Source organism: Denticeps clupeoides, chromosome 5 (genome assembly GCF_900700375.1).
Source record: "Denticeps clupeoides chromosome 5, fDenClu1.1, whole genome shotgun sequence".
In the NCBI taxonomy this organism is placed as follows: domain Eukaryota; kingdom Metazoa; phylum Chordata; class Actinopteri; order Clupeiformes; family Denticipitidae; genus Denticeps; species Denticeps clupeoides.
In genome coordinates, this window is record NC_041711.1 from 2,281,818 (window position 1) to 2,309,392 (window position 27,575).

The 27,575-nt window shown below is 44.5% G+C and overlaps 1 protein-coding gene across 1 annotated transcript; it reads right to left on the bottom strand.

Annotated features, from left to right (window-relative positions):
* Window positions 1-1,603: 1,603 nt before the first annotated feature.
* On the bottom strand, window positions 1,604-27,569 carry LOC114790550 (integrin alpha-8-like). The gene is given in 29 exon segments (XM_028980716.1): window positions 1,604-2,876; window positions 5,077-5,199; window positions 5,285-5,386; window positions 6,678-6,791; window positions 7,302-7,412; window positions 7,493-7,651; window positions 8,406-8,511; window positions 8,963-9,043; window positions 10,147-10,226; window positions 13,109-13,201; window positions 14,069-14,216; window positions 14,345-14,412; window positions 14,506-14,643; window positions 14,792-14,946; window positions 15,576-15,631; window positions 16,464-16,571; window positions 16,681-16,726; window positions 18,565-18,736; window positions 18,738-18,757; window positions 20,947-21,152; window positions 21,765-21,817; window positions 22,020-22,076; window positions 23,699-23,742; window positions 24,295-24,339; window positions 24,670-24,795; window positions 25,945-25,990; window positions 26,583-26,644; window positions 27,333-27,456; window positions 27,561-27,569. Coding segments are annotated over 28 exon segments (2,685 nt in total). The 5' UTR covers window positions 27,409-27,456; window positions 27,561-27,569; the 3' UTR covers window positions 1,604-2,786.
* Between the last annotated feature and the right edge of the window lie 6 nt (window positions 27,570-27,575).

Below are 27,575 nucleotides of genomic sequence, written 5' to 3' on the forward strand. Positions count from 1 at the left end.
TGTAAATGGGCCAGTGGTGGCCTAGTGGTTAAGGAAGCGACCCCGTAATCAGAAGGTTGCCGGTTCGAATCCCAAGGTGCCACTGAGGTCCCCTTAATGAAAGCACCATCCCCACACACTGCTCCCTGGGCGCCTGTCATGGTGCCCACTGCTCACCAAGGGTGATGGTTAAAAGCAGAGGATTGTGCTGTGTATCACAATGACTGAACAGGAGAACGCTGGTCCACCAGTACATCTTAGTGGTAGGACACGCAGAGTTCGGGCCCAGAATCACAGCTGAGTGCATGTAAGCAAAATGAACTCACAGTAGTCAACCATCTGCATCTTCTCCAAGACTCCAGGTTCCCCAGGTGTTTGTCCACAGAGATCAGCGCTCCTGAAATCCTCTATGGATCCTGCAGGGAAGAACATTTAGGTGTCTGAGCTTCCACTCTAGCACTGAACCGCTGTAAACAGCAGAAGAAGACTCAAGTCCAACTGTGTGTGTGGCCCATCTCTTTTTCCTGGCTTCTTCTTAATCTCACAGAAACTGGTGAAACCCTTCAAAACCCTTCTTAATGTTCTTCTCAGTGTTTTGGGCTTGACTCTGCGTGGACAACAGAAAGGACATTAAAGTCTAGTTCTTGTCTCTATAATGTCTCAAGACAGTAACTCCACACCCGCTGTTAGGCAGCAGCAGCAATTATTGATTTCGTTTACCTAGTTTACCGTGAGATCTTCCACAGCGCCATCTGTAGGTTGGAGTTTGTGGTTTTCATGCTGTCTGGACACACCCCACTGTCCTCCAGACAGGATAGCTTGAGTCTCTCTCGGTGGAGGTGGCACAGGTCCTGATGGAGTTCCACAACTTCTCCGCTGTTGGACAGGTTCATGGGGCTGAGGACATAGAGGACATTCACAGATCTCCAAGCGTGAAGAACAGCCGAGATGTCCAAGCTGCAGTGCTGGGGCTTTAAAACGGCAGAACGGGTCACGGTCTGACAGCTGACCAACAGCCACTATTGTCCAGCAGCTCATATCACTGGATTCACGGCAGCCAATTCACATCCATGTGACGACTACACAGTAAATCTACAATGAGCTGTACTCGAATCATCCAGCGTTTCCGGTGGTACAAAGAACATCGTCATTACCCGCCTAATGTTCCGTAGGTCCACTTTTCACCTCCAAAACGGGTTTTAGACGGTGTTACGCAAAAAAACGGACACAAGAGGAAGGATTCGTACAAACCATGTTTATTCATGTTTATTCATCTACCCCACCATCCAGTTCGAAAACAGCATTTAGCCCCACATTCAGTAAGAAAGTGCCGGGGTTTCCTGATTGTCACTCAAATGCCATTCAGTGTCAGAAACAACATTATTTATATAGATCACATGAAGGTGTGGCTAAAAGAGACCAGTACCTGCGTCATGGGGCAGATCCTCCACCGGTCGGAGGGAACGTAAAAAATGTATGTACTTCTCTCAGATCTGTGGATGTACTTAAAATTTCCTGGATCAATCCCTTCTTTGTCAAAAAGATCATAAGGCATAAATGTCATTAGGAGCGCTCATCTGCGACAGACACCTTTTCACATGAATAAGTCTCAAAGACATAAAAGTGACTGGCAGTGTGGGGATTTTATTGTCAGCATGTTAGAAGGTTCATCAGACTCATGGATATTACAATAAAAATGACATTTCTCTCAATGCGCCACAGCAAGTTTAAAAGTATTTCATATATTCGTACAGCACATGGACGCTAGGCACTTTTTAAAGAACTATTTAAAAATCTGTGTGTGTGAGTGTTCCCTTTCTATTGTGATCATATATGGGGATTTGTCCACCCCAATGCGCACCCATGTCATTTCCGTACATACAACACAAATACGAACATATAGATGAGAAAAATAACAATTATTAAAACCAGTGTTCCCAACAATTATGACAATATTGCACTTTTCATTAATATGTGTGATGAGATCTGTAAAAGATTTTAAACCAGAGAAACCTGATGAGGGAATGTTTTACACCACTGATACCATCATTTAACCAAAAAGCAACCATTTGGTCCTTTAAAATCTGTGTAAAGGTGCGTTTGTATCGTTTAAGTACAGGCCACTTGGGTTTACTGGGTAAAGCGAGAGGTTCAAACCCACTATCTTCAAACGGAGATCTTTATGGAACATCAGCAGGTCCAGGCTGCAGTACTCAGGTTGTCTGTGTCCAATCCTGTTGTTGCAGATTGTGTCCATGAGGTGGCGCCATTAAAACAACGGAGGGAGGGGGTAGACTATTGCTGCACCTCCTTTTGACTGATCCCCCCTCCATTCATCTACAGGAGACGAGTGGAGCGGAGGAGCAGTTGTGCAACAGTTCCATTGCATCATCAACTGTTGACGGCGTAAGAATAGTGTACAATGGATAGGTTCTCCACCTTCGATATTTTCATCGGTTCTAATGATCCTCTATTCCCACGCAACTCCTGGATTCTGTAGGTGACTGGAGTCTTGATGTAGCACATTCTGTGCTCGTTCTCCACTAAATATCTAAGCCAGTTAGATATTAAAGGCAGTTCCTCAAGCTAAACTCCAATGGTTTGATCATCATAGACACAGATGGTGGCATTTCAGCAGGACTGGGGAGGACAGCCGACAGTAAGTTCTATGCTCAAACATGCAGAACCGCCCCCTTCTGGAGTGGAGTGGACAGTGGCGTCCTTTACACATCATTTGGTGGTCTTCCTGCAGATACGACTGAAGATGTTTGAGCACAGACGAACACTCCACAGCTCAGCAAACAGTGTCATGCGTCCGTCAGTTTGTCGTCCGTGAGCTGCTCGCGATCTGACACATCATCATCTTTCGATGGCCGCGCCCGGTCAAAGAATCCACACTGCAGACATAAGAACATAACGTCGGAATGAGAGCATAAGAGAAGCACGATGCTTCTGACTTTCATTTACTGCAATACAGTGGAGATGTACAAACCCCTAAAAAGTGTACAAACCCCTGTTAAAATGCCAGATTCTGTGATCTCATTACAATAATACATGACATGTAAAGTGAAGTGATTGTCACTTGTAATACACAGCAGCACAACATTTAACCATCACCCTTGGTGAGCAGTGGGCGGCCTTGACAGGCGCCCGGGGAGCAGTGTGTGGGGACGGTGCTTTGCTCAGTGGCAACTTGGCGGATCGGGATTCGAACCGGCAACCTTCTGATTACGGGGCCGCTTCCTTAACCGCTAGGCCACCACTGGCCCCTACTAAACATGATACATAAGTGTGCACACCCTTTAACGTAGCCTCATTACAGTATTCAGTCTTCTGGGGTTCACGTCTGTCATCAATTAAAGAGCCTCTGAAAACCCCCCCAAAATGTTCAGCTTTCCTAGTGGGATTTTCTTGACAGTTGATGCTTCACCAAAAGCCATGGTTCACAGAAAGCTTACATTGCATGAAAGGGATCTCATCGTAGAAAAGCAGGAGATGAGTAGAAAAACATTTTCACAGGGTTGGATACATAGTGAAGACGGTCTTCAAAACGTGGTGAAGAACAGGACATCCCTCCAAAACTGATGAAAATGGGTCAGGGAGGCTACCTACAGCAACAGGAGCTGCAGGAATTTCTGGCAAGTACCGATTGAGACAACAATCTCCTGTATTTTCCACATATCTGGCCAATGGGGTTGCAAAATGGACCCGTTTTTTTCTAGTTGTTGACAAAGTATGTTCAACAAGGGCGTGTACACTTAATGTATGTTTTTTCTTTTGGCCACATCAAACATAGGAAGAGACTCCATAAAAACCATAAAAACCTGCCATTTTAACAGGGGTTCATATACAGTACAGGCCAAAAGTTTGGACACCTTCTCATTCAATGTGTTTTCTTTATTTTCATGACCATTTACGTTGGTAGATTCTCACTGAAGGCATCAAAACTATGAATGAACACATGTGGAGTTATGTACTTAACAAAAAGTGGAGACCTGACCTCCACAGTCACCAGACCTGAACCCAGTCCAGATGGTTTGGGGTGAGCTGGACCAACAAGTGCTGAACACCTCTGGGAACTCCTTCAAGACTGTTAGAAAATTTCAGGTGACGACCTCTTGAAGCTCATCGAGAGAATGCCAAGAGTGTGCAAAGCAGTAATCAGAGCAAAGAAACTAGAATATAAATATTCTATATTTCACCTTTTTTTGTTAAGTACAGAACTCCACATGTGTTCATTCATAGTTTTGATGCCTTCAGTGAGAATCTACCAACGTAAATGGTCATGAAAATACAGAAAACACGTTGAATGAAAAGTGTGTCCAAACTTTTGGCCTGTACTGTATGACTGTCATGATGCACAGCAAGCACAGCACATGGTGACACGCAATGAAATGTGTCCTAGAGTGTGGGGACGATACCTCATTGGCACTACGACAGTAATCTGCAACCTTTTGATTATGAGTCTGCCTCCTCACACGATAGGTGGGAAAAGAAAAGAAAACTTGGTGGGACCTGAACCTGGGCCACTCGCGCAAAAGACAAGCAATGTAACCGCTTGACCATAGGGGATTAATAAGTGTTATAGGTGTTCTTAAATGGTGATATTAGTTCACACTTCTTTCATAGCTCATTCGTTGTGAAACGAATAAAAGTGTGTGTTACACGTGGAACTCTCACACACAAATTGACATCATGCAGAAAGAATCTAATGACATTACACTGTTTTGTGGTGTGTGTGTATAAGGTTGCAGACAGGACTGGTGACCCAATGTAATGACACCCCCTACAGGGACCCGAAGCCAATTAGTAGTCAGAGAGCAATGCAGTCAAAACACTGATTACATCTGTTACACACACAATTTGCTACACAAGATCACTTCTAAACGACTCATTAATACTGAAAATTGAGACCCCTCTTCGCTGGTTCCCCCCTCTACTCTGTTCTTTTTCACAGAAAATGACACACACACATTAATGTCATGGACACACGTTTGTCCCTGGGCTGTGCATGCTGGGGAAATTTATGGACACATCATTAGCACAGGAAAAGACTGCTGTGTGTGATGTGTTTGAAGCATGTGAAGAAGTGTGTACCTTCCACATGGCCAGTGTTAGCATGGCTAACACCAGTAACCCCAGCAGGATGGCCAGTATGATCACCCAAAGAGGAACAGCAAACGAGACGTCAGGTATGGCCCACACCACGAACGTCCCAATCTGACACACACACACACACACACACACACAGTTAAAGCACAGAGAACCCATTTACAAACATACACACACACACACACACACTCACCGATGCACTGTGCTGGGGTAGAGTGTGAGGCATCACTCTGTAGGGCATCTCCTGCACTCTGAAGGACAAGCTGGAGTTGAGGACGTACGGGATGTTCTGCCTCTGCACAAACACAAGACTTACTGTAATGTAGCACAATGACATAATGTAACACAACACACCATGTACGTTCAATGCATTAGTACTGGGGTGGGACAAAAATAAAGATAATTCAATAGATCAACATGGTGAGGCATCCTCTGGTGTCCAGTATCAGCACACTGAGCATGTCCCTGAGCAAGACACTTAGCCCTGAGTGTCTCTAGTGGGGCTGTGCCTGTAAATCCTGATTGTAAGGTGTTCTGGATGAGGGCGTCTGATCAATTTTTACGCAGTGATTTAGTTAATAAAATATATTTGTCAATGAACCTTTATCACGTGACTGAAACGAGATGAGACAAATGCTGGTCAAACATTTCATATAATATTGTTGATACTAAATATGGTTTACAAAATAAAAACTAGACTAAAATGTCGTTTTCAGTGATGAAAACAAGATAAGATGTTATTTCCTCTCATTTAATCACATTATTATTATTATTATGCAGTATTTCCACTCCCTGTCTCTATAACCTTGTTTTAATTGTGAAATGGGTTTAACTAAAAGAAAATGTTTTTTCCTCTATTCTACTTGTACTACATGTTGAATGGGTTAAAACAGAATTGCCTCGCTAAAAAATAGACAAAAATAGACTTTTCATTGACTAAAACTAGACTAAAATTGTCATGGATAATTCTGACTAAAATAAGATTAGACTAAAACTTGACTAAATTAAAATGAGTGTGGACGTGACTAAGACTAATAAAGACTAAAATGGCAGTTTGACACACAGACGGGACTGAAACTACAGTTAAGATAGGCTGGATGAACAACTATAATGATTTAAGTCTTATTTTTCCTGATGGTATTGAGGTGATATCGCAGGTCACTGAGAAGAAGGAGAAGGAGGTCGTTTCATTGTAACAGCGTGAAATGAACTGAGAGAGAGTGCGTTAGAAGTGGCGAGTGAGTATTAATGCTCATTTGTAGGGAATGAAAGACTCCGATGCTCTTCCTGTCTTTGGTCCGTTTTCACTCGCTCGTGACAGAGAAGAAAGAGGCTGAAGAACAGAAAGGAGAAGGAAACAGAAGACGAGGCCGGATTGCGTGGGACAGAGAGGGGTTATCTTTGTTCTTTTTGTGTTTTGTGTCGACACCTGATACTGAGAGAGAAGAGAGGAAAGTGGATTTATGGAGTGATAGAGCCAGAATGTCAGCAACGTCAGGAAAACTGGGATCACATCAGACAAATGAAGCAGGTGGGAATAAATCCTGCAGCCTTCAGCCTCCACCTTCTGTGTGTGTGTATTTTACCTCTAAAAAGGTACTGGTCCACAGTCGTGAGCGGATTTTCACCACGGCGCTCTGCCCTCGATCCAGTCGGGACACGACACACTCCACACTGAAACACGTCACGGTGGAACAGTTCTGGAGACACACAGACGTTCCGTCACAGGGTCTGTAGAAACCCTCAGAGGTGAATGTAACAGCAAAAGCATTAAAACTGAACACCATTCCATACGTCTCCATCCTCTCTGTTAGTGTCTAGTGTGTCTGTATAAGATCTCTGTGTGTACAATACTGAATATTCACACATGTGTTCCTGATTGGTGCTTCATCTGCAGAACGTGTGTGTGTGTGTGTGTGTGTGTGAGAGAGAGAGAGAGAGATGTGTACTTGATCCTTGACCCTACCTTATCTGACCTAGAGGTTTGATGGACAGTTCTTATCGGGACCAGCTGCTCTCTCTCTCTCCCTCTCACTCACACACACAGAATCACATATACACTCTCACATGTGCAAACACTCACATTCCAGCACACACTCATGCAGGGAGTTAAATGAGAGATGCTGTTTGGATGCTGACAGATGACCCTTGAACTCTAAGTGATATTATAGGTCAGCTGTGTGTGTGTGTGTGTGTGTGTGTGTGTGTACCAGCGCTTTGCTGCTCTGAGTGGAGCTGGCAGCTCTCCTGCTGCGTCTCAGGCTGCTTGTGTTCTTCAGAAAACCCAGCAGCTCAGGAGTGTCCTGGAGAGACGGAGATGTCTGAGGGACAGAAGAAGTCCATCAGCAGGTAAAAACACAATACCAGTGTCCTGTGTGTGAGTGTGTGTGTGTATAGATACCTCCAGCTGTAGTGGGTTAAGTGTATGGTTGCTATGGCAGCGGATGGGACCCTCGGTGAGGATCTGCAGGGCGTACAGGAGATGCTCGTCACGGAAACGCGCCGGCCAGCCCAGCGTCAGCAGCGTCCGGCTCAGGGAACTTGGACCCAGGTTATGAAGCTGTCAGAGGTCAAGAGGTCAGATGCATTCATCATTTTGAAATCAACGCTCTCTTAAGAGTTATCGTAGCAAGCAGCGAATGAGGGAAATGAATCGGAAGGACTGCATGGTGGACCAGTGACGGAGCCAACAAATCTGCATGAACATCCCACCCTGATGCACAGAACACACAGAATCATGTTCCCAGTAGAGTTCTGCGGTCTGGAACTAAACGGCGGAACCTCAGACTCTGTAACCTGAAGCAGCTGCGCAGGGTCTGATAAATATTACAGCTCATTACAGCAATTAGTATCTGCAGGGCAGACGGCGTTCAGAAGCTCCGCCCACCTCACTTCCTCTCTTTGTCCTCTTTCTTTGCGAGGACCAGTAATAACAGCAGTCATATGTGGAATGAAGGCGGAGTCTGTTTGGTCCCCATGTCACCCCCAGGGTAAAACCGTGAGACAAAAACCGCAGTCTGGACCCCATTCGGCTTGTCCTCGCTGGGTAAACGGTTCAGTTCCCGTTCTCCCGCTGCAATCAGGAGTAATCAGCGGTGAAACGTTCATCACTGTCTTCTACGCGACGCTGGGGACATCTTGGAATGCCTGTCCTGTCTAGGAACATTCTGAACAGCGCCGATGTGACGTCATGGTCAGAGTGACTTTAACTTGCAACAGGTCATGGGTCATCTTCACGCTGATGTGTGCAGCACAACGCAGTCAAAATTCACTTTTCAGCTTCGGCGCAGATGTTTGTGTGTGTGTGTGTCTACCTCATATATATGCTGCACCAGTGGCCCAGTGTCTTCCTCTCTGACTGGCTTCTCTTTGGGTTTCCAGTTGGGAAGCGGCAGCACGATCTGCGCCGGATGGGATACCCTGCAGAGGGAGGGGTGGTGGGGGGGTTAAGGACTTCCTTATTAGCCTACACAGAAGGTCGAAGGTTACACAAGGGCCCTTCCATGGTGTTCAGATGAAAAACACAAAATACACTCATTGAGAAAAAAGCTGGATGAGCTGCATATTTTTATTGGTCCAGTTTACATTTTTGAAATCATGATAACTGTAAACAGGGATTAACACAGATTATGTGTTTTTTGATTTGTTCTATAAATTACTAAAAGTTTCTGCTTGAAGTGGAACGTACACCATGGTATCTTGCTTAATAAAGCACACGACCGGATTTAATGACCACCTACTTGCCAATCATAATCCAGTGTTGATTTATAGCGCATTGTCGATCAGGTATAATACGCTCACATGCAAGTCTCACCACTGAGCGGCCTCACTACTGTCTTAGTGTCGGGATAGAAAAGATCTGGGCACCCACCCTCTGAGGTCCACCTCAGCCCTGGCTGCGATGTTGACAGTCAATGTCACAGGATTACTCCTCGAGCTGTCTTTATTCGAGCTGTGGGACATATACACACACACACACACACAGATTAATCTTCACACATAAAACAGCCACCCTATATCTACCATAGAGAAACTGTGTGTGTGTGTGTGTGTGCTTTAAGCAGGAGGACAGAGGAGGACATTCACGCCTGTCCTCTGTTCTGTTCATGTGTGTGAGCTGAAGAATGGAGTGTGTTCTGAATTCCTCAATCAAACTGGGGACCAAATGTCCACACAAAGCCCGGAACATGAGCAAACGGTGAATGGATATTTTCTGTTTGCGCAGGTGAGGATTAGTATCAGTCCTCAAAGGTTTAGGACTATTCTCTCTGTTTGGAGACATTATGAGGACACACACACACACACACACACACACACACACACACACACACACACATATATACTTATTTGTGTATAATATTCGACATACACAGTAATGTTGTAAACATATAAAATATATATAAGTACTATAGATGAATATATAGAAGACACATTTATAATACACACTCACATATATTTATTCTAGGTTCACTTAAATCCACTTTAGGTTAAGTGTCTCGCCGACAGTTATGTGAGAAAACAGATCGTACGCTATGGTAATATTTCTTTAAGTATTTATCTTTTATATATAAACATTTTCTCAACTAATGCCGTTTCACAAACAAAAGCCCTCCTGCTCATGTCTTCATGAGGACATCTGATACTCACTGTGATAGAAGAAGCACAAGCACACACACACTTATACTCTTGGAGAATGTCTTTCTCACATACTCACCACAAGCTACTGACCAAATGTGCAGTAGTCAAAATGTCTGTACTTGTGTGTGTGTGTGTGTGTGTGTGTGTATGTGTGTGTGTGAAAGAGGAAGAGTACATGTTCTTTTCATCAGGACCCTGAAAGTAAAACCGAGGCCTGGTAAAATCATCAGAACATTCCTACAAAACTCTCCGTGTGTGTGTGTGTATTATGTGTGTGTGTGCGCAAGTGTTTCAGTTCACTTATCTGACAGATTGTTGGTTTAGAAAAATGTGTTTAAAGGAAAGAAAAAACAAACAATGTGTGAGTGAGAGAGAGAGAGGGAGAGAGGGAGAGAGGGAGAGAGAGAGCGCGCAAACCTGTGTATCTGTAGCTCAAAACTGATACGAGGACCGGACTCCTCCAATCGCGGCACAGCAAAACGCAGACCAACCAGCAACTACAGAGATGGAGAGACGGAGAGACAAAGCGAGAGACAGAGGGTGATCGTAGATGCTGGAGACACATTGCTGGACAGAGTAAAACATCAAAGGTCCATCAGTGCATATGTAAACACTCACAGAAGAACAGCAGGGACACACACTTAAGTCTGTGTGTGTGTGTGTGCGTGTGTGTGTGTGTGTGTGTGTTTTAGAAGAGTGCAGCGGTGCTAGAAGTATGTCTGGATATTCTCACAATACAGCCTCAAAACCCTCCTGTGACTTACACACACACACACACACACACACACACACACACAGAGGGCCATATGCACCCTACATTTTTGAACCATGCAGAGAAAAAATGAGACACACACACACACACACACACACACACACACACACACAGAGAGTGTAAATTACTTTCCCACTGGCAGAAATTCTCCTAAACTACAAAGTCACTTTACTACAAACGGAAGAATGTAACAAGCCGAGCTGAGCTCCCTCTCACACACACTTACTAATCCCCTACACACACCGTTCACACGTACACACCAACTCATTAACCCACACACAAATGCTCCCACACAACAGTGTCTACACCATTTAGAAATGTGTGTAAGTGTAGAATATGTCATTAAATGGTAGTGATAAACACTTGTGCATATATGAGTGTGTGTCCGCACACACCTGCTGTGGGTTTTAGCAAACATTGAAAGTGATTGTTTTTGTCATTGTCACAACAAAGTGTGTCCCCTGCATTTAACCTTGGTGAGCAGTGGGCGGCCATGACAGGCGCCCAGGGAGCAGTGTGTGGGGACGGTACCTTGATCAAGGGGACCTCAGTGGCACCTTGGTGGCTCGGGGTTTTGAACCCACTTCTTTACCAGCTTGGAGGTTTTTTTCAGCCTGTGAGAAGAGTGAAGCTCTTGCCACCCGCCTGAACATGGCCTGACGCCTTGGTAGCAGATACCTTCAAATTGTGGATGATCAGTGTTCCAGTAAAACCGGGTGTGTGGAGGTACAGACTGGTATGCGTGTGTGTGTGTGTGTGTGTGTGTATGACTGCATGTTTACCATCCAAACACATCTGGATTGTCACAGCAACAGCCTGGTTTGAGGCACCAGTCACACATAAGAAACAGCTATTTATAAACACACACACACACACACACACACACACACACATGCTCACAAAGGAGTACACAAGTCTGGATCTCATTAAGAAGCGTCCCCTTTCCTCTTACACACACACACACACACACACAGGGGACCAGAGCTGCTCTGTAGGGTGTTGACTACAGTAGAGTTCCTCTTCCCTCTGAACTGAGTCCAAAGGCAGAGGGTGCTCCTAAGACACGGTCCCCGTAGTGACCCTGTCCCCTCTGGCCAGGTTTCAACTGATCTCCGCATCTTCCTGATGTTCAGCAGAGGCCGAATTCAGACCAGTGACCTCGATATCACCAGACAGGGCTCTGAAGAACATCTGCATTCTGATGGACCCATGACCACGATCAGAGAACATTGTGGCTCAATGAGATCCTATAGGGGGCGACACAGGTATACAACTCGGGGGTGAGTTTTACCCATCAGGCACTGCGCTCCTTCTCCGCCAGAGAGAAGATCAAAACGTTTACAGAACAGAACGTCTTTCTCTGATGCGATGTGTTCTGGTTTTTATTTGCTGGTTGAAGGAAACCAGTCTGTGCTGCCAGTGAAGACACTGGTAGAAGGACAGACCATTTCAGTGTGTGTGTGTGAGTGTGTGTGTGTGTGATAGGGAAGAGGGGGGGTTTGTGGCCTTGTCATTCTCATTTCCTGGTGCCATGCTAATTTGGCCCATGTGGCTTTAACCCCTGAGGCATGCACACACACACAAACATGCAACATACACATGCTAAAGCTACACACACACACACACACACACACACACACACACACATACACAAACATGCAATATACATATACTAAAGCACACACACATACACAAACACACAAACACACACACACACACTGGTGCTGAAGGTTCTCTGTAACCTCACAGTCCAAATCTGGAAGCTGTTAGTTTGTCTCTCTCTCTTGTTCATTAAAGTCCCCCTGCCTCTCTCCCTCGCTCACTCCTGACCTCCTCATCACTCGCTCCTCCTCCTCTTTCTCCCCTCCCCCCTCCTCCTGTCTTCATGTGGACACCTGAACTCCTCACTTCCTCTCCATTCTCTTCTCCTTCTGGAATATTACTACTTTTTACCTTTACAGTGCCTGAACGCTGATGACAGATGCGGTTCATAAGAAGTGACTGACACACACACACACACACATATTTGTGTCAAATGGCATATTTCTAATAGCCAACATGTAACAGATCTGAATAATTTAAACATCTGGAACAGAGATCAGTGACCAGTTTAACACACACACACACAGTGCAGTTCGCTCATAAGAGAAAACAGCCACATAATAGATTTATCAAAAAGAGTGTTTAACAAATCCTATTTTACTCTTTCTGTTCTACTCACAACTCGAACAAATACACTAGCAGTGATTACGTTCTGTTCAGAGGCGCCACTCTTTACCTTCATGGCTACTCTAACACTACTGTCACCGTCATCGTCAGCTTCAGGAGATGAGATCATTAACACGAGTGAAGCAGCAACAGGTTCTCAACACAGGAACTCCATCAGGACCGGGAGGAAAAACGTCCCCAAGAGCCAAGAGATGTCAAGGGCTGTCATCACAGCAAATGCTCAAGAGCCTCAGATATGAAACACGTTGCTTTGTTTACAATTTACAACGTTTATAAAGGAATCTCATGTGTGTTTTATTTCTGCAGTTTTGTTCTGAGCAGTCCAGTCAGGGTTTGAGTGTGTGTGTGTGTGTGTGTGTGTGTGTGTCTGTGTCTTACATTAGTTCCTGCCACCATGGGGTTGCCCAGGTCACACACCACCATCCTCGTCTGGTTCTCTGCACGGTGCTCACAGTTTAGCCTCTGAAGGTCCTGTGTGAGAGACAGCACAGCATTCGACCTCCACACTCACATCTTCAGAATGTAAACCTCCACTTCAGTCACACTCGGGGAGAGCAGGGAGGATCTCTCGCAAAGAACCACAAAGATTCAGAACCCCTGACCAACTTGGGCTGAATGTCCTAAACAACCTCCTTCTGTCATCATATCAGGACCGTGCTTCTGAATACATTTCGACAGATTCTATTAAATAAAGAGAGCAATCCAGGTGACAGATGGGTAGGACATTTACGCCAGGAGGTGCAGGACCAGAGCAACAAGGATCACCCGAGACCCGTCTAACCCCAGGAATGATCTTCATGAATATTATGGCTAAAATAGAAGCCTCTATCCCCATGAAACCACCAGTCAGTTTCATACTCTGGAACCAGCACTCTGTAGCCTATAATGATTTTCTATTTTTGTCTTTTTTTCACTGCTTATTTTTTGTTTTTTCATGTTGTTGATTTCTTTCCCAAACACACATACTGTATATGTATGTATGTATGTATGTGTTTGTGTGTGTTATATCTTTAATCTACTTCAGTTTATCTCACTGAAAAAGAAAGACTCTTGAACTGGCTAAGCTCTAGTTGGCTCTTTTTGTTGCACTCAAAACAAACTGTGATAATAAAATACGGGGTGCTGCAGGGTTCAGTGCTTGGGCCTTCAATTAATTTTCTCTCAGTACATAATCCCTCTTGATCTGTAAACCTTGACAGGCAAGCCTACGTCTCAGTCAAGCCTGATGAAGAATTTCATTTAGAAAATGAAAATAATGTCTTTATAAAGTTATAAATGTAGATTTCTGTTTAGGGGTCAGTACTGTGTGTGTGTGTGTGTGTGTGTGTGTGTGTGTACCTCACGTCTTCTCTCAACTCCAACATATTCTGCTTCTGGTGGAAGGAGCACATGAAGCTCCGCCTCATAAGCTCCTTCACCCTCATTGGCTGAGTTAATAATCAGAGTCAGAGGGTTATCATCACCAATAACCAGCTCCTCCTGATCCCTACACACACACACACACACATTAAAGTGTTACAGCTACTAAGCTACAGAGCATCGTTACACAGAAAACTCAAAGATAGAGAAACTTAACACAAATTTATTAACACAGACACACACACACATACTTACATGAAGGCAGACAGCTTAAGATTTGGTATACACATGTTGTCTTCTCCACAATCCAAAAGGATGTAAGCCTAGAACACACAGGCACACACATTGGAAAACCACTTCTTTAAATAATGCAACTATAACTCACAATCTGAACACACACACGTACACACACACACCTGGTCCTGGTGGAAGGTCTTGCTGTAATGGTCCAGAATGGGGCGGAGGGATTGGCCTGGATGGGTGACGCTCTCATGCAAACTGTAGTTTAGGGTCATGCTGATGGGCGTCAACTTGTCACGAAACTCCGCCTCATCCTATACATCACACATGCATCAAAACAAAGCAGGAAGGGTGCAGAGTCAACACTGTGTAATGATGGCCTGCATAGAACAGCCAGAGAACAGTTTCTCCAACTGCATCGGTTTGTGTGTGTGTGTGTGTGTGTGTGTGCGCATATCTAACCCGTAGAAAGATGGTGTGGTTGTAACACAGGTGCTGATCCCGGTTGCTCAGAACAAGAAGCTGGTTCAGCTGGTGCTGTCTGGAGTTTATGAACAGAACCCGCTTCACAGCGCCCCTCTGCTTCAACCAGTCCAGCTGTAATTCTGTCTGTAGAGCTACACACACACACACACACACACACACACACAATAAGAACAATGACAAACAATGCAGCTCTTAATACACATAAACTGAATCAGATGAGGGGTTTAGAGTAAAGAGTCATTCACACTTCTGAGTAAAACTAATACGGGTTCTAGTAGCCTAGTTGGCAAGACAGTTGCCTCTGTTACCCCACTTACTACCATTGTGTCCCTGAACAAGACCCTTAACCCTCAGTGTCTCCAGGGGGGGACTGTCCCTGTAACTACTGACTTTTGTTACATTTGTTTTACTATGTTTTGTCTGACAAGTATGTAGCTGAAATGACAATAAAACTCACTTGAACTTGAAACAGGAAGTGTGTGTGTGTGTGTGTGTGTGTGTGTGTGTGTGCATGCATTCCTCCAAATTCATTATTTATGAATTTGAACATGTAGAGACACACACACACACATTAATGACCCGAGGTTCTCCAGATAACCTGAAGGAAATAGATTATTCTCACCCAGCAAGTGTGTGTGTGTGGACAGGAAATGTGGACATATTGTGGACATAGCACATGCAATACACAGACACACATGCACACGCACACACACACACACACACACACACACACACACATATGATTTAGAATGTCACTGACCTATAGATTCAGGAAGCCCGACACCAGACATTTGAATGCAAACAGCCATTTGGAGACTGAAAGAGACAATCAAACACAAACAGACACACACATCATTTATATACACACATACACCAATTTTCCCAACACGCACACACAAACTTCCTGTTTTCTGATATCAGTGTACTCCCTTAGGCCGGGATATTGAATTATTTAACACCCATTTGGCAACTTCCTGTCTTTCTGTAATTGTTGGTAATGGAGCCTTGTGTTTAGGTCAGGAATAATTCCCTAAATGCATACACACACACCACACACACACACACACACGCACACACACATGGTACTGTGTGCAGCACTGAGTAAAATGCAACTCCTGCTAACAGGAAATTTCCGTCTCCCATGACAACCATAAGCTCCGCTGCTTGTGAGGAATGTGTCAGCATAATACAAATATAGAGAATTCATAAACACACAGCCTGTCATAGAAACTGGTGGGGGCAGGCGTGTGTGTGTGTGAATGTGTATGTACAGACGTACAATGACATCACACACACACACACACACACACACACACACACACACACACACACATCCAGCATGTGAGAGTACTGCATCATCTCATGTTCTGTGTGGAACCGGACCTGATGGAATCCAGCCCCGCCTTGACCTCCGAAGGTGTCGTCATGCAGGGTTAATGCAAATATTCAAGGGTGTGTGTGTGTGTGTGAGCATGCCCATTTACTGATGTGACTGGGGTAATTATGCCACATCCTGGCCCCTGTGACCTGAGCTTGACCTCTGACCCCCTCCACCATACATGCCTGCGTGTGTGTACTTGTCAAAGTTTCTCCTTCTCTCCATATCGTCTCCAACTGTCTGATGTTTTGAAATCCCATAATGCCTCACCAGGCTGCCATGGTGCCAGTGTCGGGGAGACGGCAGCTCTTCTCGTCGGGGTTGAGGACTCGTGGAGTCAGGATAAGGTGAGCATTGATCGTCACAACGGGCCGCGCCCTGCAAACAGATTCACACAAACACACACAGACATGCTGCATGCATGAGAAGAATCTGTGAGTGTGTGTGTGTGTGTGTGTGTGTGGGTGTGTGGGGGGGTGGTTCTCACCTGTACACCACAGCTTTCCCAACACCAAAGGCTCCAACAATCAGATCTACAAAGAGAGAGAGAGAGAGAGAGAGAGAGAGAGAGGCAGACAGCATGTTGGCTTCAAAGTGTAACACAGCTGGAAAAGATTTCTACATCACCACCAATCTTCATCTCAGACACACACACACACACACACACTCGTTCAGAACGGTCAGGGGAAAACGTGAGAGGCCTCTGTTTGATAATTGTGTGTGTGAGATATATATTACATCTAATGATGATTTCACAGGTTGACTCATTTTTCAGATGCACACAGATTCAGTTTCAAAAGACAATCACAGATCAATTATATTCTAAAACTATGTGTGTGATTATATCATATTATTGATTTATATTATATAGGGTTTTGTGGTATAATTAGACTTATTAATGAGGATTTTTTTACTGTTTAAGTATCACTGTTTTGATAAAACAGAATTTAATAAAAAGGTTAACACACACACTTGGATTACAAGATGTAGTTGGTGTGTGTGTGTGTGTGAGGGTTGATAAACAGAATAAATCAAGCTACTGCAGAATGGAATGCCGGATTGTAACTTAAAACCTAACACACACACACACACACACACACGAAAACATAAAAAAGAAGTGAGTAAAATGAAAGCTTACACCCTTCACCATGGGAGTCAGTGAGGGACTAATTTAATCTGCTGAAACGAGACCTGTCTGTAAAGCGCGTGTGTGTCTGTTAAACTCATTAAGGTGAGCGCCCTCTTCATTTTCTCCCTCTTTTCTCCTTGCTCTCTCAACACGTCCTGCGCCGCTCCTGGTCTCCACCCTCCTCCTCTCCACCATTCATCCCCTCATCACTCATTCACTCACACACATGAGAAGTGGGTGGCATTTCATCTCACAAACATGTTAAAGAAAACAAGAAACGTCTTGTTTCACATAAGCTGCGCCTACACACACACAGACATTTTACTAAATGCTGATCAGGAGGTCTTGACCTTTCAACTTTAACTTATGCCCTTCATACTGAATGTTATCCATGGCCAGAGGGCTGAAGAAAATTCAGGCACATAAACTAACCCTCACACACACACCACACACACACACACACACACACACACACACACACAATCTCTCTCTCATTCGGTTGAGTGTGTGGTCAGGTGTCAGTGCTGTACGCTGCACTGCAGTCAGCTCAAATCACATGGAGCTGCAGAATGTGTGGAGTTTCTCCACTGAGCCACTGGTCCAGGATCAGTGTGTGTGACTGTGTGTTTGTGTGAGAGTGTGTGTGACTGTGCTGTGAATGCCACCCACATACTTTCATCAAGCTGTCTGTAATGAGAACTCACAAGAGACCAATGTGTTGGCACTACTGTGGCCCCGTCTCTCTCTCTCTCTCTCTCTCTCTCTCTGTCGATGTGTGTGAGTTACTTTGTGCGAGAGCTGTAATGAACTTAATGTGTTTTGTGTGTGATTCTCACATTTAATGCTGAATGAGGTGTTGTTACTGTACACACAAACACACAAGACTAAACTGTGATGAACCACACACACACAGACACACACACACACAGACACACATCTTTCTGACCCGGTGAGAGTGGAACTCTTCCTCTGGTGAAAGAACCAGACCAGCCCTGCAGCCTGGAAAAGCCATCTGGTACCCATGCATGCATGTAACACACACACAACACATGCATGCACAAAAAACATGAAAGATGAAACCCTGCATCAAGAGTGAATCACAAATTCCCCAACAGTAGAGGCATCATGAAACACACACACTCATTCTGCTGGACTCTCACACTCATGTTCTTGGCTGTGTTCCTCTGATGTGCTATCCAGAGCTTGAGGGGACCAACGTGAGGTGGGCGGGGCTCCGGTTACCTGGGTAGTGGTTGTTGTCGATGTCCCCGTCCCCACGAAGTGTGAAGCCGAATCCAGGTGGAGATCCAGATGACGGCCAGGACCCACGCAGCACCTGGGAGGCGAGGGGTCGGATCCCGTCCGAGTCCCCGTTAAAGATGAACACGCAGCCCTGACGCTCCTCACAGCCGAAACGGAGAACCGACCGCTACGTCTGGACAGACAGACAGACAGATCTAATTCTGCACATAGAACCTGGTTTTGAAAATATCTCACAGTGAATAACTGCCATCTAAACAGACAACACACACAGGTGCCCCATTCCTATAAAGGAGCAGAAAAGCAGGAAGAGGACAATCGGGGTGTGGAGGAACTCATGGGTTCACTGGCCCTATAGGCCCCTGTTTTCAGGAGTAGCCACTTCAGTACCCAATCTGGCAACCCCATATAACCCTCCACTGTGTAATAAAAGTTCAATTTTAAAGCAGAAAATGCACTGAATATCAAACCTGGTATATCAAAACGTAGCTAATTAATATGAAATTAAGTCAAATGGTGCACAGGCCTATTATTAACTTTCATCAAGATCTTGGCAAGCATACCAGATTCCCAGGAAATGTCCACATGCTTACTGAATACGCGCTACACAAATACTGAAGTCCAGTTTTTTATTTTTTGGCATACGAAACCTAGTGGAGCTGCACTCATCTCACATTCTTCATTTATTTAAAACTAGTCTGTCTGTTAAATGTGATCGCAGATGTAGTGTTTTTATAAAATGTAATATTTCTACAGAACAGCTGTTTATTCATCTCCGATATGAAACACCTCTGGTCCCACCCCTGTGTTCACCAGAATACAACATATCTGCTCACGTTCCTGTGTAGGAACCTAGAACTAGAACAAGCTCTGTCCAGAGCGCACCAAACGAAACTCCACCAGAAGACCACGTGTGATGTTCTGTGTTCGTGACGGTGACGGTGACGATGACGGTGACCTCTCTGGATTATTCCAGACGACAGAGGGGCTCTTGGGGCAGGAAGATGAAGGGCAGGAAGAAGGGATGAGTTTAAATGAAAACTCAGGTGTTCCTCAGATCTGCTCAACCAATCATCAGCACCAAGGGAGTGGTGCACACACACACACACACACACACACAAAGACTGTAGAGAGCAAAGAAGGGAGGAAATGACCAAGGAAGGAAAAAGAAACTTCATAATCACAGTAAGAAAAACACAGTCAGTGAGTTTCCATTTACCTCAGCCACCATGACTGATCTGAACGTGTGTGTGTGTTTGTATTTGTGCATGTGTGTGTTCATGTACACTAATAACTAAATAACTGCTGAAAGAAAGAGCGCCGTTGTCCGTGTATCTGCGTGTGTGTTTCTGTTAATGCCTGCTGACGGGCACGTGGCCCCTTGGTGACCTCTGAGGGGACGGACCACAGACACAAAACCAACACAGAGAGCACAATCACTTCAAAATGTAATGCTGATATTTGTGCAGTTTTGTAAATCTGCAGCAGCCAGGAGTGAGCAAAGAGAGCAAAAAACAAAGGGAGAGAATGTGTGTGTGCACGCGCATGTTACACATTCCTCCTACATTTTTTTGCCAAATGTAGGAACCCTGCCTGCAATAGCACTCCATCAATATACACACACACACACACACACACAAACACACACACACACACAAACACACATACACACACCGACAGGCACCTCTGCCTGCATGTGCATAAATGCAGTGGAAGCTATAAATTCTATTTTATAGAACAAGGGTGGACGTGAGTTTTATCAGAAGAAAAACTTCAAACACAAGAGATACGGTTTCAGTAAGGAGTGCACACACACACACACACACACACACTCAAACACTCACAGACACACACATCTATTAAATTAAGTGCTATGTGCCTTGCTGAAACCTTATCTTTTAACCCAAACCCACCCCTCACACCCATCACGGTTCCTGTCTACAGAGGGTCCTTCTGAATAAGGACATTTCAGCATTCCCTTCATCTGCAATCCTGGAAACACGCATCACAGAGCTGTATGGATCCCCACAAAGCCAGGTGCTGCTTCTAGATGGTGCAACAGTCTATTTCGTGCTCGTAATCACGTTCAGCAATGCATCTGCACCGACTGAATCATGCTCACAGCGTTTTTCTGCATTAAATGCAGTCCATACTAAGATGCCACCAATAATGTGTTTGTGTTTGTGGAGCAGGTCTGTGGGCAGGAAGAGTGAATGTGACGTCCTCATTGGCTGATTTTGATTTCCACCACAATCCCTGACAAAATGCACTTTGATTGTACAGGAAGAGCTGAAGGTATATGACCTCCTACACACACAGAAAGTTCTGTCCATGTGTTAGAAGAACACACACACACGTACACACCATTGTACCCGTCCTGGTTGAGGTCTCCCAGTGGGGCGATGGCGCCGCCGAAACGCCCGAACAGATGAGTGCCGGTGAGGAGGGTAGGCAGGGTGAAGGTGAGCGTGTGTGTCTGCAGGTAGAGGTACACACGGCCGAGCTCACGGGGGTTACTCTCCTGCTCGCGCTCCATGTAGAGAGGAGCTCCGACCAGGACGTCGTCCAGGCTGAAACCCACACAGAGAATAAATCTGTAGAAATCTGCGGCTCGCCGGTGGTTGCCATAGAAACGGAGACAGGCAGACGGAGAGGGAGACAGACAGATGTTTTCAGCTGTGAGCTGGACTGTGCTCTGCTTTATGTAAATAAGTGTGTGGGGCATGATCAGACCGCTGGACTGTTACTGTTATGAGTGTGTATTACACGCATGTGTGAGTATTTTTAGTATAAAATAAACAGACATTAATTACAGAAACTCAGAACAGGCCTTCAATCTGAGCCAGAACTGGATTCCAGCAGGACACACACACACACACACATACACACACATAATTCACAATACAATTGAACAACATCTGACCAATTAAAAGTGGGACCTGACAGAATGAAAGGTACGTTTGAACGCAGGACATGAGGGGTCGTATATCCCGAACCCAGAGAATTGACCTCTGTTACAGGACGCTGAGCATGATGAACACTGGACTGAACCGTGTTCGAGATACGAGTGTGTTATGGTACCCAGGTACTCAGGGAGTGAGCAGCAGCTGGGGAATGAATGAAGTCCAGTGGTGTGGCGCCCTGCGGAATCCTGTCCTTGACACACACACACACACACTCACCCATCACCATTGACATCAGTCACTGCCACTGTGTAGCCAAAGTAAGACGCCATCTGCAAGGAAAAAAAAAAGATACTACAGACTAGAATAAACGCACAAACACATCCTAACATCCTAAATCAATTACACATACTGTCTATTATCTCCATTATAGAGTGGAGTTCACACTATAAGTTTAAAAAGCATGTGGTTTAGTGGTATGTAAAGATTTTTGTAACTGATGTGTAAAGGACTGTGTGTAAGGATGTGTGTTACCTGCTCTCCAGTAAAATTGTGTATGAAGGTCAAATCTGAAGCACTTATGATGGCCACCTGCAGAAAAAAGACCCATTAATTTTCCACTTACCAACAATTATCAAACGCTAACCATCGAGGGTACGAAACCCGGACCAGCCAGGGAACCACGGACCAACACGGTAGCAAACACGAACCATCCAGGGGACCACTACCAACAAGTTAGCAAACGTGAACAATCCATTTACTAAACCCTTACCATCCATTTGCCACTTACCAATCCTTTATCAAAGGCGACAAGCCAGGACGAAACCCGGTACCATCCAGGGACCAATACCAACCGGTAGCAACACTAACCAGCCCTTGACCACGTTGTACCCGAACCAATGGAAGCAAACGCTAACAATCCAGTTTACTAAACCCTTACCATCCATTTACCACTTACCCAATCACTTGATTCAAATGCTAACACTCCATTTACTAAATCCTTACCATCCATTTACCACTTACCAACACTTTATCAAACACTAACCATCCATTTACTAAACCCTTACCATCCATTTACCACTTACCAACACTTTATCAAATGCTAACGATCCATTTACTAAACCCTTACCATCCATTTACCACTTACCAACAATTTATCAAACACTAACCATCCATTTACTAAACCCTTACAATCCATTTACCACTTACAAACACTTTATCAAATGCTAATGATCCATTAACTAAACACTAACCATCCATTTACCACTTACCAACAATTTATCAAATGCTAATGATCCATTAACTAAACTCTTACCATCCATTTACCACTTACCAACACTTTATCAAACACTAACCATCCATTTACTAAACCCTTACCATCCATTTACCACTTACCAACACTTTATCAAACACTAACCATCCATTTACTAAACCCTTACAATCCATTTACCACTTACCAACACTTTATCAAACACTAACCATCCATTTACTAAACCCTTACCATCCATGTACCACTTACCAAACCATTTCCAAGACTCCCCACAGAGCACCATCATTATTATCATCTTCACCACACCACAACATAGAGACCATTAAAATCTGACTAAATTAAATCAAAATGCTGCAAAATTAATAATGAATCAACTTCACACACATTTCTGTGACATTTCACATAAATGGGGCCATATGAACGTTTTATTGGAATTTTAAATAGACTTACTTAATTGGAAAGTGTGTGTGCATGTGTGTGTGTACACATGCTTTCAGTAAACATGAAACATACATCTGTGACCCCCCACCCACCCGCACCCACACACACAAATTTGAGAAACGGGGGGACACCCAACCCCTAAAATCCCCATGCTGGAATGGTGTGCTGGGAATTAAGAGTTAAAATAACAACCAGATGGAGACGACCAGAGGCAACGAGACAGGCGTATGGCATACACACTCTACTCACACCACGAATAACACACACGTCTTATGTCAGAGGGACCGGCAGGACAATTCCAGGAGCACTGCAGAGAGTCTGAATATTGAGGGTATATTTAGATGCGAGAATGAATTAATTAATGAACCCGCCCCCCCCTCAGTAAAATCCCTGCAGGCATTTCCAGATAAGAATCACACACACACACCGTGACCCCCACTCACTCTCCCACATCCATTATATTTGGCCGTTTCCTCTTCGACACACACACAGCAGTACTCACATATCCAAAGTTCTGAGCTCCTCGTGGTACTCCAGCTACAAGTTCTGTGTCAAACAAAAAGATGTCAAATGTCACACACATATAAACACAATCTCAAAAAGGCACTCACACAAAGCTGTGTTCTTACTGACAAACCCTCCTAATGTAACATTTTCCTATAAAGAACGTGTGTGTGTGTGTGTGTTTATGTGATGATTATTGACGCTTCACTTTTTTGGAGTTATGTGTATTTGCTGTGTTGACTGTGGTCTGATGGATGAAGGGATGAAATCCCACCCAAACAGAGAAAAGACAAACTGAGCTACAAACCACAAACTACACATAAACAGAATTGTCCACAACGCGACACATAATGTCCGAGATCCGTACTGCCGGAATCCTGACATAACTAGAACCTCCCTGTCTGTAGCGGTTATAACTGTATACACACACACACACACACACACACACACACACACACAGGCAACACAACACATAAACACTAGGATTTATTGCAGGACTATTAAACGTTATGTGGCATCCAATAAAATACTTTGGGCATTAATGTGAAAAGGTTATTGAGAGAGTCTGTGTGTGTGTGTGTGTCTGTGTGTTACCTTGTGCTGAGTCTCCTGTAAACTCTCCCACTGTAACAGAGTATCCTGCAGGCAGCAAATTAACATGAGTCAGATCTGAGCTGAAGGTCCAGAACGTTTGATTTAAAATAGAGCAGATCTGTTATAAATGTGCGTTTATTAGAAGATGTGCTTTGATGAATGGAAAATTAATTTGTGTGGAAGTTTGAAGTTGATTGCATGAAACCTCATCTGAAGCGGTTAAAGGGCCAGTTTGGTGAAAAACGATCAGCTAGTGTTCTCTTTTCTTTTTTTTTTTTTTTAACCAGACAGGCTCTTTAAGGTGGGGGTTTAGTCTATAAAGGGCTTCAAAACACATCATACATAATGGTGCATTGTGGGTAATGCCCCTCTCACCCAAGTAGCTGTCATCATAGCTGTCTGCAGCGGCGCCCGTCTGTTTCTCTCCCTGCACCTGACGCAAAATCGTCTTCAGCGAGTATCCGTTCAGAATTTCGGCCACGCCCACAGTGATCACCTGACCTGTTCTCATTGACATGCACAAATACATATATACACATTAATATTATCTGCATTAATATTATCAATGTAACCTGGTCCTGGAGGAACATCTGCCAGAAGTCTCCAGACCTACCTTCGTTAGGCTCCAGCATTTTTAATGTCCTAATAATGAGTGGTAGGCTATGCAGCCATGTGGATTGGAGTGAAAACGTACTGTCAGACGTTCGTCCAGGATCAAGCTTGCGAAATGCTGTTTTTAATATTTAACACCATAAAAATAACACATGGTAACACAACAACCATAAAATAGGACACTATAACATTATATGCAACACTACAGGAATAACGTAGCACACAACACAATAACCATAATGTAACAAAAAATACCCATCAAATAGAACACTAGACCCAAACATAACACACCCTAACACTCACTTCAACTGGATATACCCTGTGTGTGTGTGAAAGGGATTATTAGAGGGCCATTTTGTGGCCAAACGGATGTGTGAGGTGTGTAGGTGTGTGTGTGAGTGTGTGTTCACTAATGAGTGTAGTCACACAGATGTGCTTCCTGTAAACACCCACTTGAGAGCCGCCAGTTCAGGGTCCTGCCATTACACACACACACATGTAAAAAAAATCTGGGGCTGTGTGTGTGTGCACATGCGACATTCGCTGAGGTGCAGGAATCACTGAAGGAGTTCTTCAGGCGGAAGAAAGACTCCCAGAGCTCCCAGCAGGGTGTCGACACCAACCCTGTTTTCATTACAACAGAGTTATGTTTGACCTCCAGAACCATCTCTCTCTTTCTCAAACACACACACACAAGAGCATCTGTTTGGCACCAACATTAGGATTCCTGCCATAACCCCCTTCAGTTTCTTATTTTTCTTTTGCTCTCATTTATTATTTCATCCATGCAGGAATTTTATTAATCATGTATAAGCACACACACACATTTCTTCTCCAGACTGAGTGAGTTGAAGAGACGAGATGTGCTCTAATGTATCTGTAATTGTCCACTGATGAACATTAACAGACAGAATGACTTCTTGCTGACTTCTCCATCACAAACTCAGTGTTTCACATTGATTTCCACTTCTCTCTGTGCCTACAAGACTTCGTTTTATAAGGCCCGATGGAGAAACATATTTCTAGTCGGTATTTTACCTTGCCAGTAGAAGCTGCCTGGTCCTCCCACAACGAGCATGCCCTCCTGTAGAGACCACACACACACACACACACACACACACACACACTTCTTCATTTCTAAATCGTCAAGTGTAAGGGTGATGTAATATTCCTCCACTACTAAGTCTGTGTGTGTGTGTTTGTGCACTATGAGGCCACAGAAAAAGAAAAGAGTGGCACTTACACTATTGGCAAAAAAAAGCTGCTCATGATGACGGTTAAGTGACAGATTTGAGAAAAGAAAGAGAATAAACATTAAACGTGTGTCAATACATTTACATTACAGCCCTTATCCAGTAGTTACAGGGACACTCTGGGTTAAATGTCTTGCTCAGGGACACGATGGTAGTAAGTGGGGTTTGAACCTGGGTCTTTCTGGTCTTCTGCTTTAGTCGAGTGTGCTACCCGCCAGGCTACTACCAGCCCTCACCCTGTAGCCGCACGGATGAAATGAATTCTGTACATACTACAGCTTCATATTCTGGCAGGGGGGGGCAGGAGGAAGAGGAGATTAAAAGACGTGTCCGGTGAGAGGGAACTGATCTGGGAGCTCTGTGAGGTTGTTTATGGAAGCGAGTGTGTGTGTGTTTGTGTGTGTGTGTGTGTGTGTGTGCTACCTTGGTGAAATCCACACTGAAACCCGCCTGACAGAATCCCTGCCCCTCAGGGTCTGGATTACCTATAAAAACACAGATTAACAGCAGTTTTACATGGAGAACCACAACACTAGTCAGCAGCTGTGTGTGTGTGTGTGTGTGTGTTATCTAACTATACTTTTGTATAAATATCAGTGTGTGTATGTTTGAATGTGTGTGTTCAGTGTTCAATGAAGTGCGTAAAAGACACACACACACATACTCAGTCAGCAGGCACTGTTGTGTGTGTATGTGGTGTGTGTATGGGTGTGTGTTCTACGTGAACTTTCTAACTTCCTCATCCGGCATTCCCACCTTCTTCCTGTCGCTCTCATTCACCTCAGCTCCTCTCTTCTTTCTGCCTGTGTGTGTGTGTGTGTGTGTGTGTGTGGCGCTTTGGCACAGTCACAGTACAGATCTACTCAGACACGTCTGGCACTTAATGTGTTTGACTTGCAATTCCGAGTCCTTTAAACACACTCAACACCAATGCATCTCTCTCTCTCTCTCTCTCACACACACACACCACTCACACACATACACACACACCATATTCCCATACATGTGTGTAGGTTTAATCTGTTTTCATGTATTGTAACTGTGTATAATTCCTGTTGATGAGAGGAGTGTGTGTTTTACAACAGCTGTGTGTGTGTGTGTACTCACACTTGTTCTGCAGTGTGAGTATTGAGTATATGAATGTGGTATGTGTGTGTGTGTGTGTGTACTCACTAGTTCTGCAGGGTGAGTACTCGGCGTAGGCGCTGAAGTTCTGGATGGCGATGTAACAGGTGCCCACTGGGTCCATCTCTCCCCCGATCTTCACTGTTCGCCAGTGATACAGTGGAGCGCAGGCCTAAACACACACACACACACACACACACACACACACCTCCCCATCACAACACAACTCGAGTTTCTACAACACCAGTATTTTCCCACAATGACCAGGTCACTCACCACCACTTTGCCTTT